The sequence below is a fragment of the Polyodon spathula genome, chromosome 24, assembly GCF_017654505.1.
Source record: "Polyodon spathula isolate WHYD16114869_AA chromosome 24, ASM1765450v1, whole genome shotgun sequence".
NCBI lineage: Eukaryota > Metazoa > Chordata > Actinopteri > Acipenseriformes > Polyodontidae > Polyodon > Polyodon spathula.
In genome coordinates this window covers 15,344,118-15,359,798 of record NC_054557.1, presented here as the reverse complement: position 1 = coordinate 15,359,798, position 15,681 = coordinate 15,344,118, and the positions used below count along the sequence as shown (strand labels likewise).

The 15,681-nt window shown below is 43.3% G+C and overlaps 1 protein-coding gene across 2 annotated transcripts in view; it reads right to left on the bottom strand.

The window, feature by feature from the left end:
* The window catches only part of LOC121299077 (FERM domain-containing protein 5), a 79,307-nt gene extending 65,419 nt beyond the window's left edge, over nucleotides 1-13,888 (bottom strand). Inside the window, exon 1 of one of the 2 annotated variants that reach the window (XM_041226593.1) lies at nucleotides 13,421-13,888. In XM_041226593.1, the coding sequence (XP_041082527.1) occupies nucleotides 13,421-13,522 (102 nt within the window). In that variant the 5' untranslated portion in view covers nucleotides 13,523-13,888. The remainder of the gene's footprint in view (nucleotides 1-13,420) is intronic. The other variant, XM_041226592.1, reaches the window with a different exon arrangement.
* Nucleotides 13,889-15,681: the final 1,793 nt, after the last annotated feature.

Sequence of the window (15,681 nt, the reverse complement as noted above, 5' to 3'; positions counted from 1 at the left end):
TGTAACGGGTAATGATTCAGATATGTGAAGGTGCTGTTACAGTGTGTAACGGGTAATGATTCACTGATATGTGAAGGTGCTGTTACAGTGTGTAACGGGTAATGATTCACTGATATGTGAAGGTGCTGTTACAGTGTGTAACGGGTAATGATTCACTGATATGTGAAGGTGCTGTTACAGTGTGTAACGGGTAATGATTCACTGATATGTGAAGGTGCTGTTACAGTGTGTAACGTTTCACTGATATGTGAAGGTGCTGTTACAGTGTGTAACGGGTAATGATTCACTGATATGTGAAGGTGCTGTTACAGTGTGTAACGGGTAATGATTCACTGATATGTGAAGGTGCTGTTACAGTGTGTAACGGGTAATGATTCACTGATGCGTGAAGGTGCTGTTACAGTGTGTAACGGGTAATGATTCACTGATATGTGAAGGTGCTGTTACAGTGTGTAACGGGTAATGATTCACTGATATGTGAAGGTGCTGTTACAGTGTGTAACGGGTAATGATTCACTGATTAAGGTGCACAGTGTGTAACGGGTAATGATTCACTGATATGTGAAGGTGCTGTTACAGTGTGTAACGGGTAATGATTCACTGATATGTGAAGGTGCTGTTACAGTGTGTAACGGGTAATGATTCACTGATATGTGAAGGTGCTGTTACAGTGTGTAACGGGTAATGATTCACTGATATGTGAAGGTGCTGTTACAGTGTGTAACGGGTAATGATTCACTGATATGTGAAGGTGCTGTTACAGTGTGTAACGGGTAATGATTCACTGATATGTGAAGGTGCTGTTACAGTGTGTAACGGGTAATGATTCACTGATGTGTGAAGGTGCTGTTACAGTGTGTAACGGGTAATGATTCACTGATATGTGAAGGTGTAACGGGTGTTACTGATATGTGAAGTGCTGTTACAGTGTGTAACGGGTAATGATTCACTGATATGTGAAGGTGCTGTTACAGTGTGTAACGGGTAATGATTCACTGATATGTGAAGGTGCTGTTACAGTGTGTAACGGGTAATGATTCACTGATATGTGAAGGTGCTGTTACAGTGTGTAACGGGTAATGATTCACTGATATGTGAAGGTGCTGTTACAGTGTGTAACGGGTAATGATTCACTGATATGTGAAGGTGCTGTTACAGTGTGTAACGGGTAATGATTCACTGATGCTGTTACAGTGTGTAACGGGTAATGATTCACTGATATGTGAAGGTGCTGTTACAGTGTGTAACGGGTAATGATTCACTGATGAAGGTGCTGTTACAGTGTGTAACGGGTAATGATTCACTGATATGTGAAGGTGCTGTTACAGTGTGTAACGGGTAATGATTCACTGATATGTGAAGGTGTTGTTACAGTGAGTAACGGGTAATGATTCACTGCTAAAACTGCTCTTACACAGCTCCTTCAAGGCTTTCTGGCTCTCTGCGCACCCAGTTAAATGCTGCGCAATGCAACTCGAGCATGTAATAAATATGACAACCCATCTGTGCAATCTGGATAAATTGCAATTGCAGCCTGCCTGTGGCACTAATTATTTATTGCACCCGAGTGCAGGGTCTGCCTGGCCTGATGCTGGTTTAGCAGTACCGGTTCTCTCGCGGGTTGGGCCCCCGGATCCCTGCTCTTTGATACAGGCAGGGTTTGTGTGACTGGAATATCAGAGCTCACATTTCACAGAAACAGACACCCGATCAGACAAAATCTCATCCTTCCTTTTCTTTCTGTGTTCTTTTGTTTGTTTTTCTATTTACCCTGAAACTTACACTGTTGATCTCTTGGGCAGTTTGTATCCCAAAGAAACAACGTCAGCTTGTTCCAGTGCCTTGCTCCAGGTATTTCAGACTGCAAACCCTGCTGGGTTATAGAAGCGTTAAAAGGTAGATCATGTTAAAGCGTGTGCAGTGCAGATACAGGTGTATGTATTCACTCCCCTTGGACCCCACTGTGTGTCTGTTTCTATTTCAAGGACATAATTTCAATGAGAACTCATTTTTGACAGGAAACTCAGTCAAGGATACAATACTATACAAATCCATACATATTAATAGAGTACCTTTCATGCTGTTATACAGAAGTATTAAAATAATGTAGCTACATTTGCTGACGTTTTCTCTGTTAAGCATCCCAAAGCACTGTTTGCCTTTCAAACTGTAACATAGTGGGCTCGATTCTCAAAGCTATTTACTCCAAATCGGCATTAGCAAAAATACAGTTCAGAATGGTAGAAAAAACACCAGTGAAACATCTAAAACTAATAAGACACAACATAATACTTCATTCAAGCCCCTGAATTAAAAGTCTAAGTTGTTTATTTTTGGTGTGGCAACTTTAATGGGTGTGTTTCTCCTTTTCGTAAAGAATTAAGCCCAGTATCTCTAGAGCTGTGATTTATTTTGAAATCTTTTACCTATAAAAAAACAAAAAAAAAAAACTAATAATCAAGGAATGGCTTGACACTCTCTAAAAAAAAAACTGTAAAAAAACACTCCCCTTGGACAGGTTAAATGCTATATATATATATATATATATATATATATATATATATATATATAATATATATATATATATATAATATATACCTATATATATTTTACAAGTTATATGAAGAATTGCCAGGATTGCACTCCACTGCTCCACATGATCATCCACTGTCCCATCTATCCACTTACTTCCACACTTGAAAACAACCCGCAGCAGCCCTGGTCTCAAGTTCCACCTGGTTTTACAATTCTAACCGCAATTTGCAACACTATCGATGATTGAATAAGGTTGGCTGAAGCAGGCAGGCAGGCAGGCGGGCAGGCGGGCAGGCGGGCAGGCAGCGTACGACGGGATTATCCTGCAACACTGCAGTACCAGCTGCTTCCTGAGTTGTACTGCAGTGCACTGAAATAACTCCTCATGAAATATTAAGGCATGGCACACATTTTAAACTTTTATAGCAAGCACAGCAACAGTGTGGCTGTTTGATCTCCAAACATACACAGTGTCAAAGAAAACCCCTTCACCAGAACTGACAAAAGCTCCTTCAAGAAAACCCAGAGATGCTCTCACTGCATCAGCTGATGGGAGACAAGAAGACTGGGCCTCCATTTAAGCTTGGCAAACCAACAGGATGTGATGCCTTTCCTGTCAGCTGTCTTCTGTCTCCCATGTCCAACTGAGCTGAGATCCTCCAGGCAATGATTGTTTTATCAATTCAACACTAAACCTGCCTGCCTCTGGTCTCGATCACTTTGTTGCATTGGCAGAAAGCATAACTGACAAGTGAAGACAGCCAATGATGACAAAACAGCACTGATAAGTAAAGTTGACCAATGGCCAATGAGTTCCATGGACAAGGTGGCCAGTGACAGAGCTGCAATTTAATAAACTCATTCTCATCAATGGAGCTCTGCAGGCAAACACATCCAAACAAAATGCAAAGGCACACTTTCTGTAAAAGAAAGACGATATCATCGCTGGTATTAAAAACCGAAATGCTTGTACTGAAAAGGCCCCTCAACTCTTGTTTTTACTGCCACAATGTATTGAGATGCTGTCGGTGCTGGCAGCAGCTGCTGTTGTCACTCCCGAGTGATTCTAGTGGTTTTAATGTAGTTCTGTTGAAGTGAATTAACAAGGTTGCATGCAGTTGTTGTATATTTAAGAGCTCACAGTCTACAGGTTTTATTGGAGTTGGATTCAAATGCTGACACGCCCATTGCTTCTTACCACCAAATCTCCAATAGGTTACAAAGGGAAAAGTCAACGTAATCAATCCAAAACGTTATTCCATATGAAACAAGCTAAGACCAGTCAGAAAGGGATTCCACTTCCAGAGAATTCCCACAGGAGAACAGAACAGGCCAGCAAGGACTCTGTGGATTTGGTTCTTTAATGCAGTTGGAACTAACAGAACAATGACACCAATCTGTTGTGCCCTCTTCCATTCACTCTATAGGTGCCAAATGGGCCGTTTTCAAAACAGCGCATTTTACAGAATTTTAATTGATTTTAATGACCCAATATAAAGAAGTTCATTAAAACAGTTGATTTCTTTGTTTTGTTCTTTTAGGTCCCTGTGTTTTGTTTTGCTTTTCTGTCTGGGGGGGGGGGGGGGGGGGGGGGGGGGGGGGGGGGTCCGGGGGGGGGGGGGGGGGGGGGGTGTAGTAATCAAAGCAGCTACTATATGCCTTGTCCGATAATGTTGCCTGGGAATCACCGCGGCAACAACAGAAGTTTCACAGAGTCTTTATGTGCACTCCCCTGTCACCTAGGAGACACCCTGCTTCCTGAGACAAATGTTTCTAATAGCAATCCCAGCCTATACCTCATCTTCACCACCAATGGAGCTAGTATTTGGAAAAGGGGCTGGCAATTAGGGGATTCTTTTAAGTTTTTGCTTCTATTGCTCTTTTAAAAAATCTATCAAACTCCAGGCAATATTAGCACAGTTGTTTAAAGTGGTGTTCATTCCTTTTAGAATGAAATGCAAACGGTACACGGCTGTTTTTGATCAGTTCCCATGCGAAACCTGCAATTTCAAGCAGTCTTTTCTTTTTGTCTTTTTGTTTCTGCTGGTACCAGAAGGCAGAAGAAACTATTTCTGCGTGCACACTGCAAGGGCGAATATATTTATATATACATTCATAACAACTTGTATTGATTAACAGTAATGGTGGGTCAGCAAATCTAAAAGTTAATCTGCTTACTATACTAAACTGGGAGATGTCTGCAGTCCCTACCTTTAATAACACAAATCCTGCTCATATGGACTGGAGATGTTAACAGTCAGCACGGCAGAGCTACTAACCCTGAACTTGGCAGTACATTCAGATACATAAAGCAGTCTGACTCTAATAAGAAATACTGAAACAGAGTAAGCGTTTTACGTGTCAGTTTTAGACTTCAAATACTATTTGACAATGAAGTGCATTTAATGGGATTTGAAGAAGCCAAGTTCTGCACAAACAGCTGAACCATCAGCATCATCGCGCTATTATCACATTCCGTAGCAGTGTGACGGAGTGGCTAAACCCGACAGTGGCTTAACAAAATATTTCTTCTCATATGGATTAAGCAAGATGAAGATTTATTTCCCAGGGTCCCTAATAATTAGACAGCTATTTCTTTCAGAAATGCAGCTCTGGCGTATTATTATAGAAGCAGATATGCACTGGAGCCCTGGTGAGGATACAGCCTGCTTGTATTCTAAATGAAGACTGAGCCTTTTCAAATGCATCTGCTTAAATGGGGCTAAAAGACTAAGAGGATTAAGACAGGTTAAGATTTCACCCCCCTCTACTGTAAGCCCCAGAAAAAAATTTAAACCATGCCATTCTCTTTGTTTTCAACAGCCTTCAATTCCTTTAAATATGCAGGGCAAATGCAGTCAGCCAAAACCTGCCGTGGAATAAAACCCTTCCTAACTGACCTGATGGCTTACAGCACTGTGTCCCTTTGAAATGCTGCATTCGGCTGTTTGGGTTGTACAGCCTTGACCAATCTTCACCAGACTTGCATCACACAGTCCTGCCTCCGGGAGACGTTGCAGGTTCCACTTGGCTCCAGTCCGTGAAGCTCTCCACTTTATACCAAGATGTTTGAACCTGTGCATTCATTCTTTCAAGTTCTTACTGTACGTTACACTGACAGTCACTGCTGTTACAGCTCCTCGTCTCTATTCACAATCTGCCTCACTGAGCAACAGTTAATGCATGTGTCAATGTACCGGGCACTGTTGTGCGACGCACTACTACCCATTCTGCCCCCTGTAGGTGATAGAAGGTTAACTGCTTTGTGGATCCTGCAGGTTAATGCATCCTATCCTTACACCTCTGAAAGTCAGGGTTTGAACACAGCTTAAACCACAAGCAAAAGGATCTGAGTCATCTGTGTAGATCTGCTACTTATCTGTCATTAAATATCCCAAGGACTGGAATACCTTCATCAGCTGACATTGGTGTTCTTGCATTCCCAGATTCTGCCATGCACCTAAACTTGGTATACAGTAGTAACCTTTCTGACTACAGAACATTCAGTGCTGTAATTGCACAGTAATCATTCTTGGGTGCAACATCATATTAGCTGCTGGAAATCTCAAATGCAAATCAATGATGTGCCGTCAGTAATAACACCTTTCTGCTGACCTGCGTATTGATAACCTATTGTCGCTGCTGCTGACTGAATTGAACTCTGGTAACAAAGAAGAAAGGCAGGTCACTGAAATCTGATCCATTGTAGGAAGAGCGCAGTGTATTCAGAAACATCCCGATATCAAAACGGGTCCCAATAATGAAATCACAACCCCAAAATAACCTTGAGTAAATAGCCAAGGTGCATGTCCTCTAATAAACGTGCAGTGCCAATATCTGACAAGTAACGTAGTAGGAATGAGAAGTTAGAATGAGGGGATCGTTTGCCCTCTTATGAAACGTGAAGAGTGAAATGTGAGAACGGCAGGGTCTTGTTAAGATTTTAAAAACTTTAAAATTGACATTCCGTTCCAGAATTTGTACGACATAACCTTCAAAAACAATACTGATGCAAAACCCTAAAAGTGGAGATGTTTCTTCAGTGCTGTATTCCACACTATCACATGTATCTTCAGTGCTGTATTCCACACTATCACATGGGTTTTATTAGCCATACGGATCGTGAACAGATCCACATTCGTCCTCCCACTGAAAACCATACAGTACAAGGAACGAGACGGTTGACATTTCTGTCCTTTCCAGGAGAGCATCCATCAACAGTTCACTGAAGCGAATTCATTATAAACGTTAAATATTTAACTGCACTCTGTTTAAGCTTTACCCAGGAGGACATAAGAGGAGAAGCCTCAGCTTTCAACATCAGTTAGCTGGAGTTGTGTGCAATGTGTCGGCCCGCTGCTATTGTGACAGTGAGGAATGAAGCCATCATACTGAGGATGCCATCATGGTCAGTGAATGCCTTGTAAATACTTTTACCTACTAAAGAGCCAACTGTGTTCGGACCAAAGCCTGAACTCTGAACAGTATTAGCTGGGTCGATCCAATCAGCAAATGGTGCTCTTGCTCGGGTCTCTTGTTGCTGGCTGGTTAGTCGGTGCTCTTGCTCAGGTCTCTTGCTCAGGTCTCTTGTTGCTGGATGGTTAGTCGGTGCTCTTGCTCAGGTCTCTTGTTGCTGGATGGTTAGTCGGTGCTCTTGCTCAGGTCTCTTGTTGCTGGCTGGTTAGTCGGTGCTCTTGCTCAGGTCTCTTGCTCGGGTCTCTTGTTGCTGGATGGTTAGTCGGTGCTCTTGCTCAGGTCTCTTGTTGCTGGATGGTTAGTCGGTGCTCTTGCTCAGGTCTCTTGTTGCTGGATGGTTAGTCGGTGCTCTTGCTCAGGTCTCTTGTTGCTGGATGGTTAGTCGGTGCTCTTGCTCAGGTCTCTTGTTGCTGGATGGTTAGTCGGTGCTCTTGCTCAGGTCTCTTGTTGCTGGATGGTTAGTCGGTGCTCTTGCTCAGGTCTCTTGTTGCTGGATGGTTAGTCGGTGCTCTTGCTCGGGTCTCTTGTTGCTGGATGGTTAGTCGGTGCTCTTGCTCGGGTCTCTTGCTCAGGTCTCTTGTTGCTGGATGGTTAGTCGGTGCTCTTGCTCGGGTCTCTTGTTGCTGGATGGTTAGTCGGTGCTCTTGCTCAGGTCTCTTGTTGCTGGATGGTTAGTCGGTGCTCTTGCTCGGGTCTCTTGTTGCTGGATGGTTAGTCGGTGCTCTTGCTCAGGTCTCTTGTTGCTGGATGGTTAGTCGGTGCTCTTGCTCAGGTCTCTTGTTGCTGGATGGTTAGTCGGTGCTCTTGCTCAGGTCTCTTGTTGCTGGCTGGTTAGTCGGTGCTCTTGCTCGGGTCTCTTGTCGGGTCTCTTGTTGCTGGATGGTTAGTCGGTGCTCTTGCTCGGGTCTCTTGTTGCTGGATGGTTAGTCGGTGCTCTTGCTCGGGTCTCTTGTTGCTGGATGGTTAGTCGGTGCTCTTGCTCAGGTCTCTTGTTGCTGGATGGTTAGTCGGTGCTCTTGCTCGGGTCTCTTGTTGCTGGATGGTTAGTCGGTGCTCTTGCTCAGGTCTCTTGTTGCTGGATGGTTAGTCGGTGCTCTTGCTCAGGTCTCTTGTTGCTGGATGGTTAGTCGGTGCTCTTGCTCGGGTCTCTTGTTGCTGGATGGTTAGTCGGTGCTCTTGCTCGGGTCTCTTGTTGCTGGATGGTTAGTCGGTGCTCTTGCTCAGGTCTCTTGCTCTCTTGTTGCTGGATGGTTAGTCGGTGCTCTTGCTCGGGTCTCTTGTTGCTGGATGGTTAGTCGGTGCTCTTGCTCGGGTCTCTTGTTGCTGGATGGTTAGTCGGTGCTCTTGCTCGGGTCTCTTGTTGCTGGATGGTTAGTCGGTGCTCTTGCTCGGGTCTCTTGTTGCTGGATGGTTAGTCGGTGCTCTTGCTCAGGTCTCTTGTTGCTGGATGGTTAGTCGGTGCTCTTGCTCAGGTCTCTTGTTGCTGGATGGTTAGTCGGTGCTCTTGCTCAGGTCTCTTGTTGCTGGATGGTTAGTCGGTGCTCTTGCTCGGGTCTCTTGTTGCTGGATGGTTAGTCGGTGCTCTTGCTCAGGTCTCTTGTTGCTGGATGGTTAGTCGGTGCTCTTGCTCAGGTCTCTTGTTGCTGGCTGGTTAGTCGGTGCTCTTGCTCGGGTCTCTTGCTGCTGGATGGTTAGTCGGTGCTCTTGCTCCGGTCTCTTGTTGCTGGATGGTTAGTCGGTGCTCTTGCTCAGGCTTGGGGAAAGGAGCATGACATCTTGACATCTGGTGTGAATTAATGAATGCAGCGATCCCTGCTGAAAGCCATCATGGGACAGGGCTCAGGGGAGAGATGCAGCAACAAGAACACAGAGGAGACAATGGGAGCCTCTCGACAGCCACCAGGCCGAGCGGGAGGGGCGCGGGACACACAAAACCCTCTTTCAGAGCACAGTAACATATTCACCACATGCTCCGCGAAAACAAACAGTAGAGGCCCGATCTCACAGCTTAAAACACATAATCCCCTAATGTAATAGACAGGAAAGGCAGTTGCCAGATGCATGTTATAAAGCTTGCACTGAGTGTTGAATGGCATGTATTTCCAAAGCTGTAAATAATGTTAATGAATGTGTATTGACAGGCATCGTCATTAATCTGTAGCCCTTATGTTCTTTTCACATGTTAAATACAGGAATCTGCAGTGCTTAAATAGGCTAGCATTCACCAGTACAGGAAAGACATTTCTGAACTGGCACTCTTTATTGACAGCTAAAGCTAACATTTTTTGTGCACATTGACAATGCTTGTTTATGTTGCATTATTGTGCAGTCTGTTACTTTGAAAGCACTGGCCATCAATATGAAATAATGCTGCTGAACTAATTTGTTAATAAGGAATAATAGAGATTGCTACTACAGATTGTAACAGCCTTTCAGTAAGACCCTGCATCTTGGGTCTAACACTCTGCAATCTTCACAAAGGCTGTCTGACTGGCAAAGTGACTCAACAAAGCCCCTGTCGTGATGGTGAGGTCATCGCACAGCAGCTCCAGTGGTCAGCCCACGATTTCAATGTGACCTCGAGATGTGAGGAGTGTTTTAATATACCACACTCACAGGCTATGTGTGTGTGTGTGTGTGTGTGTGTGTGTGTGTGTGTGTGTGTGTGTGTGTGTGTGTGTGTGTGTGTGTGTGTGTGTGTGTGTGTGTGTGTGTGTGTGTCGTGTGTGTGTGTCGGGTGGTGTGGGGTGGTGTGGGGGGGGTTGCAAGCACTCTGTGATTAATCAAGCAGCATCCCCAGGGAGGAATAACAATAATAAGAGATGGAGTTTCATTCCGCAAACACGGTACAGCCATTTCAAGCCAACAAATCCATATATTTAAAAAGGTTACTGTGCATTAAGGCAGAACTGAATATGCTGCCCTGCATTAAGGCTATTACAATTACCACTCCCACTAGCCCCTCCTGCATTGTAATGCAGTGCCTGGGTTCTTTTAGATATAAAAACTAAATGGGTGCTCCTTGAATGTGTGAAAAATACAAATAAATAACTGCTAGAATTTCAATCCGTTTCAATTTTATATCGCACACACAAGCCTGGTTCCTACGCGCTGAAACTACAGAGAAAGATTTAGAAGGAACCGTTGAAAAAGTTTAGAAAAACAGAGGGGGATGTAATGAAAACAGACCCCGGGGGGATTGAGTCGCAGCACATGGTGGAAATGAAACATCTAGGAGAGAAAGTGTGACCTAGATGTGTTATTAACTCCTCGGCTAGGTGTGCCACGCTTCAGGGGCTGTCCAGCATTAGGTCTGCCCAGCTCCAGCTCTACAGCACTAAATAAACCACACGTGGGGTCTAGATTCAGGGTTCTGTGCACTGCATTGCATTTCAACGAGGCTAATAAGCAGGTCGATAAACCATCCCACTGGGAGAATGGCCAAGGATGTGTTACCGAGGCCAGATATTTAGCTAGTTAGATATTTACATAGTTAGATGTTGCAATTTAACAAGAATATGCACAGTAATTTCGCTGCACAGCTCGAGTTTGCATGTTATCAAGCTTCTTGTACTTCGCTGGTTCCCGGCATCTCAATGGTCAATAGGTGCGGTTTTCAATTTAGAAAAGAAGGTAATGCACTCACTTCCAATGCGTGTTTGTGACTGGTGAATAAGGTAATGTTGCATTTTACTCGCCCAAAATACATTTGACTCGCATAGTGTCTAAACTGCAGTGCAAATTACTCAATGACCCAAACTCTAATCTGGAGCGCTGCCAGGAGGTTTTCATGTGCAAGAAAAAATATTTTAAAAAAGGGTGTAAAAAATCGGAGCTTCATTCTTGCTTTTAAAAATTCATATTCATACCCCAGTGGTTTTGGTAATATAACCCAGCACTAAGCTTTATTATGCATTTTGTATATATGTTTCGAAATAGCAGGGCATGCTTCTTTACATTTGCAAAGAAGAAAAAATAAAATGAAATCCAATGTCAAACTTCATCCGAACTTGCTTTGGCCTAAATGCATTTCATTTGATATTATTCTAGTTTCAGTTCCAATACAATCTATTCCCACGCTGCCATTCTGAAGCACAGCCTACACCTATGAACACATTCCCTGTGTATTGACAACATTTATTTTGTGTTTTTTCTTTTTTTTTTTTTTAGTTAGGTGGCCTGCTTGCTGGGGTATTCCTTTATTTTTAAAAGCTATGCTGTTTAAAAGTTTTCACATCCTTGGCATTCTCAGTCTGCCTTCGCTCCTGACAGCTTACCCTCTGCATGCATTAATCAATGGGCCTGGAACAGAGGGACCATATTATTAGATCTCTGTGCCCAGGGCAATCCATCTCAGTGTAGCAGCCAGGCAAAGATAGCACTGAACAGCACACATGTCTACTGTGACCGTCACTCCACCTCGCACGGGAAGAACTGGCGATCACAGATCAGAACTATTCTTACAAATATTATTTCAAGCATCATTTTAAAACAATTAGAGTATACTGTATATGCAAAGGTGATTCACAGTGTCCAAACTAAAGATTAACAACAAGTTCAGCTCAACCTATACATCAGCAACAGTGCTCTGCAAATCTAGGAGTGTCCATCTGCACAGCACAGTGAGACTGATTGAAGTAGTGCAGAGGCAAAAGTTCCACCTCTTTGATGGGACTCCTGTAGAACTAAACTTCTAAATAGGATTTGAAACAGATCACTAGCGGTCACCAATGCAATCCTTTTCATACTAGTCTGGCCACAGTCTTCAAAACAATCAGAACGAAGCACATTACTGTAACGGAGTATTGCTCTTAACAGAGCGCTGTACTTAACAACCTTTAAATGCAATAAGCACAGCTTTGTACAGCAGTGCCTTGCATATACTGCAGTACTGCTTCTTCCAGAGCGTGTTTGTAATCTGTGTGCATAATTCACTGCAGAATTTTAACATATGCACACACATGTAAAGGAATGCAAATGATGGTGAAAGTGTCACTGTTTCAAAGTTTGCATGAGAGAGCTATAAAGTGCAGCTGGAATGGTATGACAAAGCAGTCTCCAGCATGCATTATATTAATATGATTAATCAAAGGTAGATGCACTGGTTGTTTTTATGAATTAGAAATGGTATTATTATTATTTATGAATTACCTGCACACTTCCATAGCTACTGGTGCCTACATTTCTGTCTTTTGATGGCCATCAGTATTTCTACTGTGGTATAAAGGCTGGCTATATTTCTTAAGGAAAAATGCTAAATTGACAGATAATGGAACGGCATCATAATACAGTACTATCTCAATGTTCACCTTCCCGGTAATTGTCATAATAATAAAGCCCTTTGAAAAGATCCGACTCCAAGTCAACATGAGGCAATGGCTCAGCTGAGCACAGACTAATGCATTGTAACTGCAGTAATTTACATAGCGGAGAGTGCCTTTTTTACTATCCATTTCATTAAGTGCTACATTTTACTGTGCACTTGTGCAGCCGGGGCAACACTTACAGAATAATAAACCGAACATTACACGAGGCAATCAGAACATACAGGCTGTGCACAACTGTACACACGCCACAGCTGCTGACGGCTCTTGCAATCAAAGCACAGATTCAAGGCAATTATTGTTAATAGTTGTATTGCTGCAGTAACCCCGTTTCTATGTGTCGGTGTGATAAACGGAACTGGTTGCACTGTTCTGGTTTACCACTGTATACACAGACAGCCTCTGCTCCTCTGCGCCTAGCCTTGCCCGGGTATCGTTTTTAATCAAGGATATACTACGATATTCACTTGCAAAACACACGATGATACGTAGTTCTTGTAGCAGATGAAATATAATCCAGGCAGGGCTGTTTGTAATGGATTGCTGCGCCGCAAAAGTTAGCAGCTTCACTTACTTCACCAACGACTTGCAGCAAGCATAGCCTACGCGTAATTCCCAACTACACAGATCTATAGTACCCAAGTTTGTTAACACGACGTGACTCCTTGCTCATAATTCAGAACCACTGACATCCATATCGACACTCGTTATAGTAGCAGCACATGTCCACTATCACCCAGCACCAAACCACATAAGTTACATCAGCATCTTTACCTCTATTATTATCATTATCTGCATGGCACCCATTAATCAATGGTGGTCATTCAAGGATTTATCAATGACACTGATATGGACGGAAGCACGGACCTGCAAGATGCAGGTTTTTTTTTTTCTGTTTGTTTTTTGTAGCACACAAGCAACAGTCGAGCTCTGCACGCTGTGCATTTAACAGAAGGTTGTGTTTCAGCATCACTGTAGAAACCGGCTCTACACACACACACACACACACACACACACACACACACACACACACACACACACACACACACACACACACACACACAGCAGTAATATGTAAGACTGACCTGAATGGTGCAGGTGTATTCTGTATCATCCAACAACCTCACTGTGCAACTGTATTCTCTTTCCAGGGTCCTCATGCTTCCGCTCATCAATCGACTCAGCATCTTCGTACAGAATTACAAGGCTGCAGCTCCTGAGTCCAGAACGAGAGAATCGTGTGGCGTGGACCATGAGAAAAGGTCACATAGACCACCTCGTCCAGTTCTTCAGCACGGCGGCAGTAGCAGATGTGTTTCCAGCAGCTGGGATGCAAGACATCGTTAGCCGGCAGCTGTGAACTCTCTGCTCTCTCGGCTCCTGTGCAATCACAGAAACTCCGTGATTGTGAATCGCAGCAGTGCTGTACAGTCAGGGCATAGGCGAAGCGCCGCGGTCCGTTCACCATTCACCGCTTGCTGCTTGAGGAGGTGGGCGGGTCAAGCAGACGCGAGTGACAGACAGCGTCAAGCACCAATAGAAAATGGGACCTATTAAAGGGCGTCCAGAATACCCCGGCTAAGGGCTGTGTTGTAGCCAATAGCAGGAAGCGTAGCCGGTTTAGTGACGTCATTTTTTGGTATATTTTCTCTGTTCGTTTCCAAGCCAAAGGGTATGTTGTTTTCCAGTGATATGCGGCATCAGCTGTAAGCGGCGTTTGTCATGCTGTAATAGTGAGTGTGTGAAAATGCATTAGGGTAAATGTAGAGGAGTGTACATGAGTCACCGGTGCTGTATTTACTGCAATACTGTAGTTTAGTTTGCTTTAATTCATTTTGTATTTAAATTTTATGATGCAGTTGAATTTTAAGCTTGTTGGGGGTAATTATTCTCGCTGTCGAGTCCTGTATAAGAGGCACTGTTTTAATAGATATAGGGGTGTGTGTGTGTGTGTATAGAATGAGAGAGAGAGAGAGAGAGAGAGAGAGAGAGAGAGAGAGAGAGAGAGAGAGAGAGAGAGATTGTATGCAGGTAATCAGCTCTTAATGCATATATGCTTTGTTCTAGTGTCGGTCTGGTAGGCTGAAAAAAATAATCTAGACATTAGTTTCGTGCAGCGTGTGGAAAATATTTGTATTTATTTATTTTAATAATAAAATAATTACTTCTTCAAATTAAGCAAATGCCGCATGTAGCCGCTTTGTTTGCATTCCTGCATAAACGCTACAGGACTACAACTTTTCAAGACGTGTTCTGTATCAGATACATTTGGAAATACATAAATTGTAAAGTCTCTAAAGAAAACTACTGCAATATTTTATAGTATACCTGCAAAAAAATGCTATAGGTAGAATTCTGTCAAAACAGTAGACATTGCGAGGGTAGGCAACTCCGGTCCCTGGATTCCAGTCCTGGTTTTATTTGTAGAATCTCATTACTAGGTCAATAAGGACCTGGCCAGAGGTTTCATTGGTCCAATGTGATTATTAATGGTACATGGCTGGAGGAAAGACCTGGTCTGGAAGTACAGTATGCTGTACCCGTACTGCACTGTCTATGGTTTCACATACGAGTAGATAAGCAGCTCTTTAATTTCTTGAAGTGTGTGTTTTAGACACAGGGGGGAGCCCGAGGGCACACACTGCTTAAGTTTTCCAAAGTGACAGTTGAAGGTAAACGAAGGAAAGTCTGTTCAATTCGGGGAGAGGTATAGGTAGTGTCTGCAACTGGAGAAGTTGCTTTTAACACAACACACTCGTAATAGAACATCCCCTGAGCTGCAGTTAAGTTAAAGTTAGGTTTCTTATTTACTAAGGGTCTTGCTAAACGGTCTTTGCATAAGAGATAGCACTGTTATAAGGTGGCTGAAAACCCATTGCGCTGATTTGAAGCCGAGTCTTTCAGATGTGCAGTTCCAAAGTGGCTACTGTAAGGAGCGGGCAGTGCCTGCTAGGTCACAGACAGCAGCTTTGTGTTCTCAGGAATGACTAGCATGCTACAGAACACTGGGTAATTATATATATAGTTTATCCGGTCTGTGTAAAAAGGGCCATCATTCTCCTGTTTTTTTGTTTTTTTTTGTTTTTTTGTTATTGTTATTTTTAAGTGCGCACTCTGCTGGTGTTTGCCCCATCACGTCACCCCTCCTTTATCAATAGAATAAAAGCAAGAAATATCATGTGCATTTTATGTGCATTCTCCACTTACGTTGTACAGGCAATCTCCCATTCATTCCAGTGACGGCTAGTGTGTCTATGAAAAACCATTCAATGCAAACTGTTGGATCTTCTAACAACAAGCGGGCTTGCAAAAGAAATGACTAAACAATATACCATGGTAAACGCAC